Source organism: Rissa tridactyla, chromosome 3 (assembly GCF_028500815.1).
Source record: "Rissa tridactyla isolate bRisTri1 chromosome 3, bRisTri1.patW.cur.20221130, whole genome shotgun sequence".
Lineage (NCBI taxonomy): Eukaryota > Metazoa > Chordata > Aves > Charadriiformes > Laridae > Rissa > Rissa tridactyla.
Window position 1 is genome coordinate 109,768,578 of NC_071468.1, and position 20,944 is coordinate 109,789,521.

The following is a 20,944-nucleotide window of genomic DNA, read 5'->3' on the forward strand; positions in this document are numbered from 1 at the left end:
GAGACTTGGCCCGATTAAATAAATGGTGCCCCTTCTTGAGAAGGCTACAGGTTTGGGTTTTTGTTTCAATTCTTTTAATGGTCGATTCATATAAATGCTTACCTTCATGAACCCCTCGCTTTTCAACTTGTGAAGCTTGGAGGCAGCGTTGTGAAGACGTTTTCTTTGAGAATTCAAAACTGAATCCATGACTTGCCACCATGTGCGACAATTCAAGATAAAGGCCAAACCAACAACACAGGTAACTGATATAAGAATAACATTTACTGTCATGTTGGCTGGTTCTACATTAAAAATAGCCAGCAGGGCAATTGCAGAAACAACGCAAGACAGTATGAACAGGAAAATCACAAAGGAAGGGAGACAGCAAGTTTTCTTCCATTTCTTTTTACCTAGGAAACAAGTATTTGTTGTTAAAATGAATGTAAAAATGTAATTACAGGTGAGTACAAAATCTATTAACTTGCATACTTCTCATAAAACACTAACTTGCACAGAAGGTTACCGCAGGGTTACCACCCAGTCACAAACACGTGAAAAAAATTGTCTAAATTTGCCAAAATTCTTATAAATTATGGAAATATTCCTTTAATCTTCAATTTATTTCCATTGTTTCAAGAAATCCACACTGGATGGAAATGATCTTTATTAAATAGATTTCATATCAGTGGTTTCATCCCCTTTGTGACGTATCTCAGTAAAGTGTATTCATACAAGTAAATCCTAGGAAAACAGTAAGGTAATTATCGGTTTTAAACAGAAACACGATACATTACCTAGTACTAATGGTGCCACTGGAGAACTAAATCAAAATTGCAAGCTACAACCTGAGACTATCCTTTCTTCCATGCTAAAGCATACACAAACAAGGGTGGACAGCAGATGGAAGGTTTGGATAGATCACAAGGGCCTCAGTAAAGAATAGAGACCTCCTGACTTCAGTTGGATTGATAAGGAAGAGACGAAGAAATATTGCAGTTGGAGGTTAGCACAGCTGAAGTAGTGATCAAAGAAATAGCTTTTTTCCAAAGTAGCAGCCTCCGCCTCGAGGACGTGGACACATCTAGTGATGTGCACATCTAGAAGGTTCACATCTTCTGTACACATTTGTTGATAACAAAGAACGGAATATAGCAATAATCTGATAAAAAAAAATTAACAGCTAAAAATCAATATTTGAACTGGAATGGAAAAAATCAAATTTTAAGTTTGCTACACGGAAAGAATATCCAAGGTTTATACACAGCCCACATATGATATCCTAGACTGGGATATGAGCTGGACATATGTGACAGATCGGATTGTGATGCAGGACAAAGCAACAGAAATGCATAGCGAGAGGAGTGAGTGGCAAGAAGAGAAGAATAACAGCTGAGTTATAATTACATTCAGTTCTAGACATCTTGAAGTAGGGCTTTAAGCTTCCTCTAGCTAGAAAGAGATAGAACAGGATTAGAGACAGACTTAGGAATCATCAACAATGAAATGTCAATTGCATGGGCCTGTCTGCGAGTTTACAGACATAGAAAAAATTATCTCCTGTCTCTGTATCTTACAGGAGACTAAGAAGAAACCAATATGCAATTTCTGTGAACACCCAGAGAGAAAAAACCTATGACCCTAGACCTATAAACATCTGGAGACAAGGAGAAGATGTGCAAGATCATCAAAAACGGAAAATAAAATAAAAAAAAAATCAATTAGATAAATAGGAAGACCACAGGAAGGCAACAGAGCCAAGGAATACAAGAGAAATATAGGATTACAAATGAAAGTACTACACTGCCACTCTCAAGTCAACTTTGGGAGAAATTACAGCATCATGAAAGCCGTTTCACAGAGGTTAAGGAGAAGAACTGCAGAACGTTTAATATGGAAATAAGGGTGAAAAAATCCACATACCGCTTTCCTAAAGAACATTCAGTGAATTTGAGAAATAACAAAGAAGAGTAAGTGGTGTTCAGCACAATAGCATGTTTTTTCCACCCTCTGCAAGACAGGAGAGTCTAAACGTTTCACTTTGTAAGCGGAGACAGCATCTAACAGATTCCTCAATTTGCAGTCAAGGTCAAAATGAAATGAGAAGTAACTGACTGAAACTGAACTCAAAGTAGAAATAAATACTCTATGACTCAAGAATTCCCTTTCTTCACAATATCATACTCTGTTCTGCAAATTCTCTTCAGAAATCTAAAAATGGGACAGCAGAAAATAGTTTGTTCCATTTGGATCAAGTAGGAATATTTCATCCTATCTTACCAGTGCTGATCACAGCAATTTATAGTTTTGGATCGACACGTTCTACACGTTTATTATTTCCCAGTATAAGCAGTGGTCACTCATAAAAGCTCTGAATTAAAATCTAATAAACCAAATAGAAACTTCTTTTAGCAGTACACAAAAGTATACTTTTCCCTTTATCTGAATCAGACACAATGACTCAATTGCTATGGAAAAATACCATGCTGCATCTAAAAGGATGCAATATAAATATGCATTTCCATTGACACCTCTGAAAACTATACTTCACAGGAGATATTATATTAATAAAATCAAGATAAGCAAAGAAAACAGCCCATTTTTTTCTCCAAAACAATGCAAAGAGTTTCCCCTTCTGTACGAATTGCTGCATGGCTAGAACAGTTTCTAAAAAGAGCTTATAACGTGAAAAACAGAACCCTGATAGCAATGCACTGAAATGGAATAATCGGAAATGTCATTCAGGTAATAAAAACCTTGTGTATCTTCTGTCTTGAAAACTCGAAATAGCCTTGTTGCTAAGAAACCAAATTCCCTTTCACATGCATCAGAGAGGGTAGCAATCATCTCAGCCAATGACGTTTCTCCACCTACACTGGACAGTCTATTGTAGTCCGTAAACAAAAATCTGAAAGAGAAAAATCCACATATTTTGTATACTTCAGAAAGCTTTAGATATTTTCTAGCAACCAAAACGAAAAATCTTCCTGCGTCTCTGAAGCTAAGTCTTTTCAAGTGGCACAAAATGTAAAATACTTAAATACTTTTTTTTTTTTAAACACTACATAGCATTGAAGTATTTGTTTCTTCTCCTGTTATCAAACTCTTCTTTGCCCCACTTCTTATTCTAAAATTTGATTTCTTAAAAAGATGAAAATGATCACATCACTAATGGCACCTCAGATGGCAGTAAAAACATAAAAATATCTTCATGATGCAAAACATAACATTGACAAGTATTTCTAAAATTGCATTCCAAGCTATTTGCAAATATTTATGGAGGATTAAAAAAAAAAAAACAACCAACAAAACAAAACAGAACAAGATCACATAAAAGCACCATGAGACTAAAATACAAGTTTCTAAACAATAAGACTAAACAAAACTATAAAACACATGGCATAAATTTTCTTGCTTTCAGGTACGCTGGAAGCTTTGAGCAGTCTGATGCTCTACTTAAGGGGAAAGTAAAAAAAAAACCATAAAACAATTAGTTAACAAAAGTAATCAGTGAAACAGTAAGCTGTGCCAGAAAACCGAATTCTTAGTTTGTCTTCTACAAATTTTTATTAGTATGATAGTCAAAACCCCGAATACTAGAAAGCAGTAACTTTTACTGACTTTGGCAGAGAGTTTTTCTCAAAAACACTATCGTCTTCTTCAGAATGAAAAATTTAGCTACATGATCTTCTAGGGTTACTGTTTTTCAAACAGGAATTTCAACAGCTTTTCATAGGAAGACAAACATGCACAGTCTGAAAAATATCAGAGTGAACATGAATTATTAATTCAAGAGTAAATAAACGAAATAACTAACCTGACAGGTAAAGCTTTAGTGGTTTGCTCTGGTAATTCCGGCGGGTTCACAAACATGAGTTTGAGAAGTAACTCTAAATATCCAATATGTCTTGCCAATCTTGCACTTAACACCCAGGCCCAGTTCCAGCTCTCACCTTCTCTTCGGCCACCAAAGTAAATTACAGCTAAAATATTAAAAAATAATAAAAAAAAGATGTTTTGGCTATATTTTAGTCAATGTTTACAGCTGAAAGAACCATGAAATTTGAACAGCTAAAGCATGGAGTTGCATAAAAGGAATTGAATGAATTTTTAATGGTTATGGCTAAAAATGAGAATCCTAAGAGTAAAATAATAAAGTTAATAAACAAAATTCTTCTTTCTTTTCAGGAGTGCCCTTTCACAAATTACATGCAAAACACGAGGAAAGGGTGCAAAAGGGTCCTATTTTCTGCAAAAATATTTAGTATTTTTTCTGAATCACAAAGCTTGTCTACAAAACAATACTGCATTCCAAAAATAGATTAAAACCTTCACAAACTTCATATAAAATAAGACTTACTAAAGAAAATGTAGAGAACTGCTAATAAGCTGAGTGACACCGCTATTCCAAGCTTTGCATCCACTGTGAAAGCAAGCAATAAACCCAAACCTCCGCACAGCAAAAGTGTGAGGAATACAATAAGCCAGGAGAACTGAAACAGAGGTTCGATCTGCTGTCCGGCGAAAGTCTTCATTTCATCTAAAACAAAAAGACAAAACGAGTTAACATGTTAAATCACTCTAGAACAGAAAGCAAAGAAGGTATTATAATGGTCATCTTTGAAAAGAAACACTTTTTTAGTAGACTTCATAACTTTTCCCTATTATTCATCAAAAAAAAAAGACAATGATGCTTGAATTCTTCAAATGTTAATGCAAAACCCTAAGTTTTCATGCATGCAATGTATGAAACCATTTAAGTAATAATACTTGCACTGTCTGCTGCAGATTTCATATGTTTGCAGGCATATTAAAAGCCGTGCCATTTTCTATTCTCCTTCAAAAGTTTAAAACATATTTTATGATGGCAAAGTGTTCTAAAAAAGTAATATCTCATCAACAATAAACATCAGAGTCAAAAATGCACACCACTTTTTGTTTATGACATGGGGCATCAGTTGAACAAAATGAACGCAGAGACCCCATTTTGACTAATATAGAAGCTTTTAAAAACACAGAAACAGCAGAAAGTACTTTGAATCATACTGAAACGTCTCAGAAAAACATCCTTTGTTAGAAAAAAACCAAAACTGTAAATAAGACGCCTATTTCCACTGTGAAAAGCATTGACACTCTTCATATGCTGTATTTGCTTTCTTCTGTCATTTCAGAAAGTTCAAAAAGCTCAAAGTAAATAAGGGGGCAGAGGAAGAAAACTAGATGCAGAGAAAATATACTACAGAGAAACAATATTAATAGTCTGGAATTTATTCTTAAAAAAAAAAAAAGGAAAAAAGATGACACACAGCAAAAAGATGACATGCAGCAAAAAGAGGTCTGAACCTGATTTGACACACAAACACCCTCAGCAAGGCATATTTCAGCAGCCATATTTTCAGCAGTACCTAAAGTGTAGATTCACTGCTGCAGGAAACCCAGAGGACAATGGACAGCAACACTTAAAGACTGTCGTGACATTGTATAAATTAACAAAGCAACCAATGGATGAACTGACCACACTAAAATTTAAATCCTTTCATTACAGAAACAGAGACTGGATACAACATTAAATGGACCAACGGCTGTCGCAAAAACTGGCAGCTCCCTTGTGATGCTTTTCATAGATAGATTTGAACCTACAGAAAAGGCTAAATCAAATTTTACCTTCAAGTTTCTTGAGCAGGAAGGATTTTCCACTTCCCCACTGTGCATATAAGCCTACGCAGATAGGTGGCTGCATGGTTGGTTCACTCAGAATATCAGCCAAAGCACTGCTGTACAGATCGTAACCCAGCATGTCACCGTCAGATTCCGTGGGAGACAAGTGTCCTGTAATATGAATACTATGTTACAGAACTTTGCTTTAAGAAATCTCTTCAATATGACAACTTTCATACATAAAATCATGACAGGTTCACCTATATTTGTATATATACTCCTACATTCTTGTTCAAAGGAATTTTAAACCATCCACATGAATGTTACATAATTATAAAGGTCATTACAGCTTACCACAAGAGAGAGAAACAAAACCACAAATCACAGCAAGTTAAAGAAATTAATTCCTACACAAGCAAGACCTAAGTAAAAACAAAACAATCAACAGAAGTTGCACAGTATCCAATGTCAAAAGTCAAAAATACAAGGTACATCTGATTTATGTTAAGCTTTTAGAATGATGAACTTTTTGCAAGGGATTTTTTTAAAGCTCTGCCATTAGTTGGAATACTAAAAAAACTAAATGGTTTTTCACATTTCAATATAGAGTTGAATAAACTCAATTCTCAATATACAAGTGATTAAAAAAATATAAAATTAAATACTTATACTTACTGGCTCCGAATATCTGTGTTAAGATACTCTTCTGGTGGCTACAGTCAATATTGTAAGGTGTTTCTCCTGTTTTGTTGGGTCTATAAAGCAATCTACCATCTTTTGGATTTCTTAAGAGTAATTCAGCAAGTTTACGGCTTCTTCCACGAATGGCGATATGAAGTGGAGTATCTCCTTTCTGCAATTAAGTGAAAAATTAGTAATATCTAACATAAATTCCTAAGATTATGAACAGACCGTATGTTCCACATCATTTTGGATGCATTATTTACTTGAAATACATCTCAAGGTATTCTCAACAGCATTAATACCTTACAGCAAGCATTTTTTCCCCTTGAAAAAGCAGTACAAAAGTTTCAGAAAAGACAGCTAAATCTAAGGCACTATCTTCTTTCTTGAATGTTTATAACAATATCTTACGGTTCATGAAAACCATAGTCTCTATTTAGAAACAAGTGTCTACTATCAAATTCAGAGACTGGTTTGGAACAAGAGGTACTGCTTGTTAGAATTATTTCAATGTCTGCTCAGATTTCTCCAAAAAACTTTCCTGTAGAAGTTTCCTTACTACATGAAATCGACGTTATTACATATTGGCCCTAAATATAATACTAAGAGGTTAAAAAAGTATCAAATAAATGTTCCTGTATTTAAAAGGTTTAAAATCAAAGTAGGTAATGCATAAGAGGACAGCAACAAACCATTGTATTTGTCCTTGGCATTGCCTGGTTTAAAGTCTACTAATCAAAACCAAACATCAGTGACAAATAACAACCATTCTCTATGCTCTTTTTTCAAGTGTATTAAGAATTAGTATTCCTATCTGTGAAATTTTTATTCCTGACCTGGAATATTTTTTTTTTTTAATATTACTAAAAGCACCCTAATACAAACAAAAAAAATTCATTATATTAATGTTGGGAATTAATTTATATTTAAGTATTCTGATCTATTTAATTATTAAGCATATGGGAGACTAAGTATTTAAGCGTTATGGTCTACTTAATTATTAAGCATATGGGAAGCTTTCTTTCTGTATTAGCCTTGACAGTTCACTACAAAATTCTGCTTCAAAACTAAAATGATTAAACTTACTAAAGTAAACAAACAAATATTCTTTACCTTGTCTACAGCAGAGACCTTAGCTCCTTTATCCAGAAGAAGCTCCACTATTTCAATATTTCTCATCTTGGTTGCCTTTATAAGCGGTGTTTCTCCGTCCTAAAAGGAAAAAATAAAGGCTTAATAAAAAGATCTTTTCTGTATACTCAAAACCAAGCAAAAACTAGTGATAGCGTAACAAATTAAGTCCCAAACTTTTAAGACAATTTTTATTTAAATATGTTACTGTGTGAATAACAACATTTCAGTACATACATTACTGCGAAAGTATCACAGGCCCTGTATTCCACATTGGTTAGAACCACAGAACAAAATACATTTCTGTTAATAACAGTGTCAAACAGAAAACAAGATTCAGATATAATACAAGATGTTTGAAAAGAGACTCATAGAAGAGGCAATTCACTGCTGTACATACTACTTCCCCTATTTTTTTTATTCCTGCACATGCAGTAAACTGTGGTCTAAACTTTCATTCTTAGTAATATCAGAAACCTATTTTCCTCAGTTTCCAGTAGCACCTGCTCTCTACTCCTTATTGCTGGTCATGTCAATGATGCTGAGGTAAACCATCCACACTTTCCCTACTATTGAGTTTTAGTAGAAGGTGATGTTTATCAACTAAAGGGATGTTACCATTGATAAAAATAAATTCCGTGTTTCAGAAGAAATTATTTTTTTATTTTACAGCATGCAGGGTATCAACACTTCACAAAAACCGAATTTGGTATTATGGTCTTAACATCACATAGGGGTTGAGAACACATGTTAAACAAAGCAATTCCATTAAAATTGTAATCATTACCTTTGTACATGTTTCAGTATCAGGGTTGCATTGCAAGATATCCCTCACCATTGTAGCATTTCCTTTCTCAACTGCCCAGTATAAAGCAGTTTTATTATCCTGCAAAAAAAGAGTATTAAATGTTGTCAGTACTTTCACTCAGTTGGATTAATTTCAAAAACTATATATAAAGTACAATCACTATATTGAAAACAGCACACAATACAGCAAATTCTAGCACAGCTCACAGCTAGGGGAAATGCTACCAAATCTAACGGGCACACCAGTAGAACTCTGGAGCAGGAATGGAAATCTGGCTAGAGAACACAAATCTATTTTAAAAACCTGTGCAAAAAAAGAGCTTTAACAATCCAAGTAGATTTAGCCTGTCTTGAAACAGTTTCCAAAACTACATATGAGTATTTGTTTGTAACTCAAATATACAAGTTTTCTAATGAAAGAAAACAACTTTTTCCAGAGTGTTGCCTTCTTTACCCCTATTATGCAAGTCATGTTTCCCTGCAGCCTTTTTTTTTTAAAAAAAAAAAAAAAGATTTCTCTTCTATTTGAACATGGAAGTGCTGACCACTTCCAGGCCTTTTAAAAAAGTAATTTCCATTTTGTTCTCAATTTTACAGTATAGTCTAATAAAACCATTGAATTGGTCGGCTGGCCTAAAAACAGGCCATACAAGCTGGAAAGCTGTAAAAGTAGATGGATTTGAAAGTCAACACAAAGTACCGGAATGCAGATCAGCCATACACTGCATCACTGAAGCAGGGGGAATAGTTGATAGCTGCAAATCTGCTTGTATCATCTGGGTTTTCGGGTTTTTTCCCCGGCAATGTGCTATCTCAGGAAGTCTCCATGCCTGCATCTTTTTGTAGCCTAGTGACTACACCATGACTCTTTCCATTTGATGCACACTTGTGTAGAGACATTTAAGAAAAGCCTCTGAACGTACACCTGCTTCTAAGCAAGAATGCCAACGTTCCCCTTGCAGCCTTCTCCTTTGCTTGCTTCTTTCATTTGCAGCTCTTCCTCTCTCACTCATGGGCTTCACAGCAAACTGAGTTTAAAGCCTTTCTCAACAGTTTCACAAGCCTGGTCAGTAAGATTTCTTTCTTCTCTGATCACCTGGGTTTTGTGTCCTCTGTCCTTCAGTCAGGTGGCTTCCAGCAACACACCAGCCTGAGGAAGCTGACTCCTCACTAGCATCATCAGCTGCACAGCCAGACACTGGTCTGCCAGTTGCTCCCAGCTGGGCCCTTCCTCCTTACCAAAAGGGCTGAGAACACCACATGAGACCCCCACTGCCCCAACACTCACTCCCAGAGCCCTGTAGTCACATTTTATCTGCTCAACGTCTCCCCTGACTAGTGTCCGTGTGAATGAATGAGCAGCAAGGAACACAGTTGCTGGAAGGCTGGACAAGACTCAGCAATCTTTCTGGAACATCATGGATTTGGGCAGGCAGGATATCTCCCCAGAACAGGTCTGCCTAGCAGACAGATGCTGCAGGGCCGAACAGCAGAGGGGTTGCTAAACACCAGCGCTCATCACCAATTTTGAGACTGCTGGTCCTTATCTGGAGATCTGAAGTGCACAGCCAGAATCTTCCTCTGATGGTTCTCACTCCTGTTGTGTCAACAAGGCCACAAATACATTCACTAGATGAACCACTGCAAATGGCCATACAGACAGCCTCCCACTGCCAGAAGTCACAAGCTTCCTCATCTCCAAGGAGGCTGGGTCCTCTTGCTGCTTCTGTATTGCCTTGGTCACATCAAGACGTTGAAAAGCTCCAGATTTACAGATCCATGTCAGCATGGAGCTGAGACACACAATTCCCAGTTTCCAATGGCAGGTTAGAAGACTACACTACTACTTCTCCAAACTAAAAGCTCCTTGGCCTCTCAGAGAGGCTCTGTATCAACAGCAGGTACTGAATCTTTGCAGCTCACAGCGACTAGTTAGTTTTGTGTCCAAATTTGCAGAACATATGTGCCTGCAAGCAGAGTGATTTGAATAGCTTCAAGCAAAAGAAAGCAAGTTGAATCTAACGATAAAAACAAGTATCTTGCTGAGTAAGAGAGCTTTCAGTAGAAGAATAAAAACAATACCTTAATCAAAGGACAAAAAAAGAAAGAAGGGGTAGGCTGAAAACATGGAAATCACTGACAACACTGCTTAATGTGAGAAAGGAAGTTAACGAAGGAGACAAGAACCAATCAAGCACAGTGACAGAACTGCACTGACAACAGATATGATCTAAGGTGGATTTTAATATATTGATATTAAAATTAAAATATTAAGTATTAAAATAATAATATTAAGCGGGAGTTTAAGTATTTCATTATTTTAAATTTGTTCAATAGTGCAGATGAAATAAGTTCAATTTACATCTTCTGCTTTTCAAGCATTATGTAAATTAACCGAAAAAAATGCTGCTTAACAAGTCGTTACGATTACATATGTCTTCTATCTTAAAAACTGCACAGTAACTTGATGTATTTTTAATGTCTGATGGGAATCCCAGTTTCCTAGAGAGTAGACTGAGCAAGTTTTTAAAGACCTGGTTTTTAGAAACATAATATAATTGTTTAGTATTCAAAATTCTCTAACATGTACATTGTTGTACTTACCTGACCTCTGATATCTATATCAGCATATTTATGGAGAAGGGCCCTCACAATTTCAACGTGACCTCCTCTGACAGCCCCAATCAGCACTGTATCTCCACTCTAGAAAAATGGTGAAAAAATATTGAAGATGAATTAATACTGTTTAGCAAAAAGAAAAGCAACACAGACTAAATCATAGCCTCAAAATATACATTATGCCTATTTACATTAAGAAATCTGCACTCATTTTAATGAAAGATACAAAAAAATAGTTATCTCTGCAAAAACAAGCGTATAAAAGAAAATATTCTGGACTCCTTTTTTATATTTTTTTTGCAAAGAGATGAAATAATATATATTTATGGCAAAACAAACACCCCGAAAATAAGTCCAGCTTAAACCACTATCCTAAAATGTAACAGCACAATTGATGATGAATACAAAAAAAATCCAGCTGTTCTCTGTCTTCATAGGAAGACCAACCACTCACAGTAATAACCTCTTTACAATCAGACAAGTAATTACTCACAGTAATAAAAACTCTTTACAATCAGACAAGAATGTTGGCTGTCTCCTTTAGATGTTTCACAGCTGACAAAAGATCTTCAACAATTTTAAAGAATTTTATCCCTTTTTTTGTGCAGATTTGACTGCTATCCTGTTTACATACACTATGCTGTTATAAAGAAAAGAAGCAAAAGGCTGATTTTATCTCAAATTTATCAAAAGAAATAAATATTTTGCTGTGATAAATGGAGTTGTAGATACGTAAAAAAAAGTTACAATTCTGCTTAAGGCTTCTGATTTTAACACACTTAAGGATATGTCAGAATTTCAGAAAATGAAATCCTGAAATTACCTAACACTTCTTTTATGATGGAATGGGATAAGTGTGTCTCACAGGTGTGGAATTCAGCTAGAAAGTTCAGGGTAGTAGTAGACCCCTGTCAACCAGAGTCATATACCTGGCTGCAAACCAAGAAATTTTCCTTATCAAAATCTACTCTAGCATCTGAAACTAAGGCTACCCATTGTTTGACGTATTTTTGGAATACAGTCAGCTGTACTGAAAGCTATAATTTATCCTTCCTAAGAGCATAGGAATGCAGACAGTGGTAGAATTTTGTGACAGAAGAGGCGGAAAGGGAGACTGCAATATATTTTCTTAAATATTTAGAGTTTTGCTTTGATATGTGCCTCAGATCAAAATTGTTGTCACATGCAACACCAGCTCAGTACATAACCATCTAAGAAAAGCACTAAGCTGAAACTTGAAATACAGTAAAAAGCATGCAAAAATCCTTTTAAAATTGCGAAGCAAATATTAGGAGGTTTTCCTCTCTTCTCTGCAACCCCAAGCAATTCAATTTAGGGACCAGGCATTCAGCCCCTGAACTAAAACACTGATCTTGACAGAAGCACCCAAGCTTAAGTATCTAACCACTTACAGCCCCAAGGGTGCAGTGCCTGGTCTGCCTCTGACACTTCAGAAAAATCTGACTATCAAAAGGACGCTCTAGACAGCCCAAAGCATGTATATAAGCAAGCAAATAAATCCCCAAGTGGCTAGCAAGCAGATTCACCCTCTGGTCACTGCCCATCCTGCACACCTCTGCTGAACAATGCAATCGCAGCTCAGGTACACAGCACAACTTTCAACAGTTACACTGACATGTCTTAACCCAGAACTGAAGTCTTCCTCTAATGTATACAAGTTTCCTAGTAAAAAGTTTCATTGTAAATGGTAAAGGTACACGCTGAATGAAATACATTCTTTTTATAACATACATTGTTTTACAATTTTAACTACCACTAAGCACTACCACCTGTATTAATACACAAAACCCCCACCCCAAACCTGCAAGTTAGTTCAGTATTAGCCTTATGTTACAGATACAACAAATATACAACCATAAACCATTTCCATGTCATATGGAAACTCACAATTCAAGAATCTCAAAGAAAAAGAGTAGTTTCTGTAGTTTATCTTTACCTCCACACAGCAACATTTTCTACTTAACATACTTGTAAAATCGCAATACATAAAAATACCCCTAGGTGGCAGAAAAATTAGAAAGCCAAAGAAATCACGTACCCACAAATTTGTGTACACCAGTATTTAAGTATGTATTATTATTACATATATACAAAAATTACAATTATGATGAAAATTTACTCACTCTATCAGGAATGTTCACATAAGTTCCAGCGTCAAGAAGATCCTGCACAATTTCAGTATGCCCCTCCTTTGATGCAATCATCAAAGCTGTATTTCCATCTTTATCTGTTAAGTTTACATTTGGGTTCCTTTTCAGTATTTCTTTTACCGAGTCAGTATAGCCACCCTTCACTGCTACAATAAGCGCAGTCATAGAATTCTTTAAACAAAAACAACAGATTTTATTGTACAGGGGGTATCAGCAGTTTAAATAACAGAAGAACACTCACTGATGTTACTTCTTAACCATCCAAATGTTACTTCAGTTGTATGTTTTAAAGTGCACTGCTATGCTGTTTTTAAAGAAGAAATAAAGTAAGTCCTATAGCATATACTTCAAATGCGAACAGTAAAGCTAAGATCGGTTTATTCTAACTCCTGAATGTCACATGGTGAAATAATTTTCTTGTCATATGGAAATACAGTATTATCAGAGCACCCATGTCTGCCAATGCCACCCACAAACTTCAGAAACAGTCATATGAATACCAATTCCTAATTGCTATTTGGTCCTAATTTTCCACTTAACTTTTACTGATTTTTTTTTTTTTACAAGCATTTTAAGTGTTTTATAAAACAAAAGAATTAAAATCTGTTTTATTTAAAAACAATATTCACCTGAAACCTAAAAAATTCCAACTTCTGAGAAAGCATAACAGCCATTATTATTTTCAAAAGATGTGTTGTGTTTGATTTACTTTTCAAGTAGCTCTGAGGAATAAGTTGTTTGACCTATCAGGCTTAAGTACTGAATTAATTTTGATAGTGTTAACCTTCAGAGAACAATAACCTAAATTCATTTATGTTCATCAAAATTTACACTTTATATAACAGCGTGTCAACTGTCAATACCACTCCCTACGTACACATATTTTTATTAAAAGGCACAAAGAAGTTCGTATAATCTTCAAATGCAATTTGCAAATAGCTGGAAAGTAATATACTCAAACATCAACATTGTTTCATGCATTTCTTGCTATTTGTAGTATAAAATAAAACCGGGCACGCAGATGTATGTCCCCACACCTTACCACCAGACAACAAACAGTTACTTACGGCTCCTTCTTGATCAACATCAGCTCCCATTTGCAGCAAGTATTTCACACACTCCAAATGACCCTTCCTTGCTGCCCAAACCAGTGGGGTGGTTCCATACTGAAAAAATATTTATAACATTTTTATCATACTGCTCTCTGTATTTAGTATCTCCTACAATCTAGGATTCATCCTATACTTTATTGCTTTAGCTTTTACAAAGATATAATGTTATCTTGTGAATTAACACGAGCATTTGAAAAGTCATTTTAACTTTTTCTTTTTAGAAGATAGCTGTAAGAATTATTTTTCTACGCAACCTAGGACAGGAAGGTTTCCAATAGCTTAGAAAACAGAAATACGCTCCACTGAAACCAATGTTCACAACCATCTTCAGCATCCTATGGAAAAAATTATTGCAAGTATAATGACTTATTTGCACACTAATTCTAATCATATGGGCAAATAACAGTGGGTGTTTTTCCAATCAAAAACTCATAGATTTATTTTTGTAATAAAAATTTACAAGAAATGTATCAAGCATTAAAGAAATTAAGTATTACATGAATATAACTTACTTTGTCAGAGCAGTTCACTTTAGCTCCATGTTGTAGTAAAAGATGTACTATATCTGAGTGGCCCCGTCCTGCTGCCCAAATAATTGGATAAACACTGTATTGCTTAGAATTAAAGAATTAAAAAAAACAAACAAACAAACAAAAACAGAATCTTAATTATTTTTCATGAATGATATAGACCACAATGCTCCATGAGATGATAAACCCCTAGAAGAAGGAATATACAGAAATATATCTAACTTTGTATCAATAACTCTTGCCCAGTACATTGTCTAGATGATGTCTAGGAAGACGTCTACTGTTCTGAATCAATTTTGGTTTGTAACTCCTTAAACAAGGTTTAAAAATTCACATCCTTAACATAAACATTTGTAATCTAAGAGAGAAGGAGACAGCCATGCAATATCCCTGAGTAACCAGGACTGCAGATCAGTCATGTCAGAGGCTGCATCTGCAAACCAGATGGAATCCACCATGAGAAAGGAACGTGACTAGTGTTCTTACCTGATTGTTTGCTGTGGCCTCAAACACCACAGAGCTGACCATAAAAACAAATTGTTCATTTAAGTTTCAATATACCTATACTTTTATAGAAAATGCTTATAAAATAAATCTCAAAATCTTAGTTTTTTAATTCTCTCTGACATGTATGGTGTATAAATATATGATCTAGTCCATTTGGTAACTATTTTGAAACAATTAAAACAAATTATTGTTTCCAAATTGCACATATTAGTTATCCCATTAACTTACACAGACACAGAAAAATAACAACTGTTATACAAGTAGCATTCGATATGCTACTTATCTTTTCTATTATTTCTTCTCCTGCTAATTTGAATCTTATTAAAAGTTACACATTCGACTGTCTTAAAAAAAATTTAATTAAAACCAGTGGCTGTCATGCAGATCTTTAAAGAAATCTCTTCATTAATAAAGTACAGTGATTAACATTATATTGCAAAAAAGGCAAAATGTTTAATCAAGATAATAAGATGCGTGTACAATTCAGGCCTTTAAACATTTTGGGGGGAGAGGGGGACATGTTTAAGACTAAAACTTACCATTCCTGTGATGTTTGGATTTGCTCCTTTCTCAAGCAGCAGTTTAGCTACTTCGGTACGGCCTTTATATGATGCCCACATCAGGGCAGTCCATCCTCCCTGGCAAGCACAATTCAAAGAAACGCAAACACACCATAAAATATTCTTTAGAAACCTAATTAGTGACTTTAATTTTATTTTCTATTTGTCCTAAGACTGTTTTGCAAGTCCAAAACGTAACGAGGACTGACCATGCAACCTTGTAATCATACTTCTCTAATAAGCACACAATTGAAAATACTAATTTCCTGCTGAATGCAACGCTTAGGAGAATATCGTGTCCTAAACATTCCTGAATTTGCAGTAAACACACAATTCAGACTTGAAGTGCATACGAATCTGATCACTGGGCAAACAAACCAAGAAGAACAAACTACCTTAAACCAAAAATCTAGAATCCAAATCAGTGAACTTGAAGGGTTTATTTTTTATTTGTGTAACAGACACCTGGCTTTCATACAGTAACTATGTAAAGACTTGCTCCTTTTTTCTTGAAGCAGCAAATCATACATCCTCTTAAGGGATTAAAAAGAGCAATTAACTTCAGGCTGCATCTTCTGCTGGAGAGGTCTGTCTCTGTTTTATATATCCACTAATTGTTGGAACTATTAAAAAGCCATTGGAATTTTTGGAAATGGTTCAAGACTGTTCAAATTTTGAACTTGCTGTGACTCTAGCCAGTAACTCAGTTAAACTCCTGTGTGCTGAAGGTTGAATCTGTTAATTTAATGTATGCATGCCCTTCTGTTTGAAATCTGTCATTAAATCCTGACTTGTCTTCCATTGCTGTCCTTTAGACAAACAGTTTTTAAAAAGCAGTTGTAGGCTACGTGGGAGAAAGACACTGCAGCATCCAGGATATGAGCTGAGTGGCTGTCCTTAGCATGTTTTTGTAGCAATCGGATCTGATTTGATTAAACAGACTGTGTTGTTACCATTTCTAATATTTTTTTTTTACTTGCAAATCAGTTGATAACCAAATTTTTAAATGGTCTTTGCTGAAGACAAATTTTTAAGCAACTTTGATAGAAAGAATTGTGATTCAGTGTGTTCATTTCAGTTTGTAAACTAGTAGACAATGATGTTTCACTTTCTAAGGCACTTGACGGGTCAGGTAAGCAAAATTAATTTTAAAATAACAGTATGCCTCTGATAACTATAAGCACTATTTTTGTTTATTTCTTTGTAATACACTTTTTGGGAAGTAAAAGATCAGACTGAAACAGGCCCAGACGTCAACCACTGACCATGTGGATGTGCTCACCATTACTGGGTTATAACAAAAGCTAGATTCGTAGAACACGGCAAGATGCCTCAGCCTTCAGAGAGAGTGTAACTTCAATTAAAGTGAGCACTTGAACTCTCCCCCTAGTGGTTTTCCGTACGTAATTCCCTCTTCAATCAATGGAGGCAAGTCTATAGCTCTTCAGAGGCACCTAACCGTCTTCATTAATCATGTAAGCAACTTCTGTAATTCTTTAGGTGGACTGAACTATAGCGCCACTTTCCATATAAAAAAATTGGCAAGATGAATGAAAATTCCAGGATATTGAGAACAAGGACTGCTATATGAATAGTCACGGTCGTACAGCAAAAAAGTAAATACGGACAAGTATCTTCTGGAAAAAGATAATATTTATTTAACCAGAATACTTTAAAAAACCCAGCACCACAAAAAAAAAAATAAAATCAACTCCTCCTCCCCCCACAAAACACACACCCCCCCCAAAAATCAAACTGTTCTTTAGTTTAGCTTTTTTCCAAAGCAAATTAAGAGGAAAAAAGTTGCCCTGCAAAACAAGTTGCCTTTATTAACACTAAAGCAACTATTTTACAGCTGTAAAAACAGTATTTAAATATATATTATTTTCCATTTTAACAGCACGGAGTACATAATTTAATAAAAGATCTTTGATTTGTCTTACAGAACTGAAAATCCCCAACTCCCAAAACTGTTAATCTTAAAAAAAGATGGAACCCACTTTATTTTTACACTAGGACAACACATACCAAATCCCGATGCTCCAAGCTGACATTATAATTGAGTAGCTCTGCTACAATAGCTGCATGTCCTTCTTTAGCAGCTGAAATAAGAGCTGTCCAGTTATCCTAGAAAAAAGAAAAAAAAAAACATTTTTAAGTGATATTCAATAGTCACTCTCCACTCCTCAGTTCACTGCAGGTTAACGTCTTAAAAATTTTACGGAGGAAGCAACACCTACAAAGGATTAGACAAGGAGGTCAAGACATTCAGAACTGCTGGGTGGTGATGAGATGGCAACCAAGACCCCAGAAAATGGTGGTGGTCTGTCTCCACATACAGTGGATGACAGCTCCCAAGGGGCCAATACACAGGGGAATTTGGACGACAGCTTCTTAGATTTACAATCACTTCAGGAGATACATTTCCTCTTGCATCACACTTATCTTCCATCCACTGTTCAAACTGTGTCCAGGTGGGGACTACTCTTTTCTGTGCTATATGATACAAATATAGCAACAGTTTATATGGTAACTGTTCCTCCCATAAGAATAGAAACTGTAGCATTTACGGCAGATGTAATAAAACGTCTCAAAAAATAGACACGGTTGCCTTTTTTTTTTTTTTTTTTTTAAAGGCAGGTTTCATACTACACCTCTCCTGGATATCTACACTGCTATAAATTAAGTGTAGAAGAAAAAAAAACAAAAACACACAAGCAACGTCCTTTTTCCTGTTTATCACTCTTCACTGGAATACGAAATAGCTTTCAGAACTTTTTAACAACACCTCTGTCTTATTTCTGGGCATCTTTCACCTAGAGGCAACCTCTGTCACAAAGGCAGGAAGACAATTCATAAATTTGAAATCCTTCTTTGTCAGTGTTATGGCTTTCACCTGCAATAATCCTTTAACCTAAATTCTCCCTCAATATTTATTGAAAAACACCAAAAATCAAGAAAAAAACCAAACAAAACCAACATACCACAACATCACTTGGACCAGTCTTTAATGCTCTATTTCTCTATTCCACCTATCTTTCCATGTCAACTATTGAAAGCCCTATTATTATAGCTTCCTATTACCAATTTCCCAGAGAAACAGCAGCAGCATTCAGCAGACTCTCACACATTTAAAACATCTTAAATATCCCTATTCTTTACAAGGAATCTTAACAGAGGGATAAAGAGCCAAGCAATTTTGGATAAAATTTCTCTTATACGTCATCATTTTCCAACTTCTTTTTTTCCCCCTTCAACACTCACCTAAATACCTTTTCTTTGCCTGCCTCTTGAAATTTTTTCTTCCTCTATTGTTAAGCACCATCACATAAAGCACTAATACTTACTGCATCTTCCAAGTTGCAATTAGCTCCTTTCTTGAGAAGCTCCTGGACAATTTCTAAATTGCCTTGCTCAGCAGCCAACATGAGTGGAGTCTGGCCATTCTGAAATTAAAATGATAGGAAAGTGATGCATTGGAAAGTGATGCAAATCACACACATAAACCAACAATAAAATGCCCAAAACTGCAGAAGAACATTGTTTCCATTTTTTAATTGCCAGTGGGAAGCATTGGTTTTCAAACCACGTGGTGATCTTCCAATAAAAATGGAGAATATGATATTAAATCCTGTCGCATAACAGATAAAAAAAATCCACAAACGAAACAAAAATTTCAGACATTAAAAAATGGCTACCAAAAAAAAGCTTTGCCCACTACAGACATCTCTAATACAGCCTGTTACACCTTTAGATCTTGAAGTAACTCAGTCGCAGTTTATAAATTAATAAACAAACAAATTTACCCCAGGCACCACAATGGCCATTAAAACATGCACACTGATTCAAAGTAACGGCAAGATTTCTTGCTGAAGGCTTGGAAAAAATAGCCAAGTTCTATACCACACTTTCGTCTGACAGCATACCAATACAGGCATCATTCCTGCCCTGGGCAACACAGGTTCTTAACAGGCAGCCTCATCTCAGGAAAGATGAAAGATAGAGAAGCTGTTTTATTTGCCTTCAAAGACACTTCAAAAGTCAGTTACAATCTGTCACCCTTCCATCAGCCTATTTCTGTGTCAGCAAACTTCTCTTCAGAGCTTCACAAACAGAAGAAAACCCTCAGATACAACTGCTCTGCATGAGAAAAAGTGAAACTTACTGAATTTGATAGTAAGTTTTTTTTTTTAATTTCAACAAGCTTAACAAACAACGAGAATTCTTCCCAACCTCTCTCTGTCTTTTCTCTGTACTATACAGAAAACTCAAATTATCTAGATCTATAAATAATGCAAAAGCTACATGTTAGGACTCATATACCAGCAATTTCCCTGAAAAGAATAAAATTCAAAGCAGAATCAGAATACGGTAAGATCACTAATTTTTATTAGTAAAAGAGTTAACAGTAAGATTAATGAAGACATTTGATGAGTTCTTTATGTAAAAAAAAAAATAATAAAAAAATAAATCCCAGAAATGCACTGATTATTTCCAAAAAGCTTTCTGGTCCACCAGCTATTCCCTAACCAGTCTTCACAGAATCTTTCCCATGACATTATGGATGGATAACCAACAGTATTACTTGTGACAGGATATAACTTAATATCTAATAGTGCAATTTTTTTACAGGGAGAAATTATGCTCTTGTATAAATTCATGTTGTTATAACTATACATTTCATACATTCAAAATGATACCTTTGCTTTTAGTCCTAAAGCATATTTTGTAACAACATGTAGTAGTATTTATGTCTAGTTGTCAAAAAAAATTAAAATGCTCAAAAAATCAAGAGGAAGGAAAATACTACTTTCTAGAAAAGAACAGCTCTCTTCTGAGAGAGAGTGCAGGCATAACTTCTGCACTTTAAGATGTGTTCTTTATATGCAAGTTAATAGTCTGGGAATATGCATGCCAAGGGGAACGGGAAATCATGCCTGATCAATCTGCCGGCCTTCTGCAATGACATCATCGGCTCAGAGGATGATGAGCTGAGATGTTGTTTATCCCATCTCTAGCCAGGCTTTCAACACTGTCTACCATAACATCCACACAAACAAACTGATGAAGTACGGACTAGATAAATGGACAGTGAGGTAGACTGAAACTGGATGAACTGCTGGGTTGTGACCAGCGGCACAAAGTCCAGCTGGAGGCCACTCACTAGTGCAGCACCAACGGGTCAA

General features: G+C 35.4%; 1 protein-coding gene across 4 annotated transcripts in view; it reads right to left on the reverse strand.

Annotated features, from left to right (window-relative positions):
* KIDINS220 (kinase D interacting substrate 220) overlaps positions 1-20,944 on the reverse strand; it is an 83,572-nt gene that overhangs the window by 50,427 nt on the left and 12,201 nt on the right. For all 4 annotated transcript variants that reach the window (XM_054194684.1, XM_054194681.1, XM_054194682.1 and 1 more), the window contains exons 3-17: positions 19,106-19,204; positions 17,787-17,885; positions 15,738-15,836; positions 14,674-14,775; positions 14,117-14,215; positions 13,023-13,220; positions 10,864-10,962; positions 8,240-8,338; positions 7,435-7,533; positions 6,313-6,490; positions 5,644-5,808; positions 4,340-4,519; positions 3,797-3,962; positions 2,736-2,887; positions 103-392 (exon numbers count right to left, since the gene is read on the reverse strand). In XM_054194684.1, the coding sequence (XP_054050659.1) occupies positions 103-392; positions 2,736-2,887; positions 3,797-3,962; positions 4,340-4,519; positions 5,644-5,808; positions 6,313-6,490; positions 7,435-7,533; positions 8,240-8,338; positions 10,864-10,962; positions 13,023-13,220; positions 14,117-14,215; positions 14,674-14,775; positions 15,738-15,836; positions 17,787-17,885; positions 19,106-19,204 (2,124 nt within the window). The remainder of the gene's footprint in view (positions 1-102; positions 393-2,735; positions 2,888-3,796; positions 3,963-4,339; positions 4,520-5,643; positions 5,809-6,312; positions 6,491-7,434; positions 7,534-8,239; positions 8,339-10,863; positions 10,963-13,022; positions 13,221-14,116; positions 14,216-14,673; positions 14,776-15,737; positions 15,837-17,786; positions 17,886-19,105; positions 19,205-20,944) is intronic.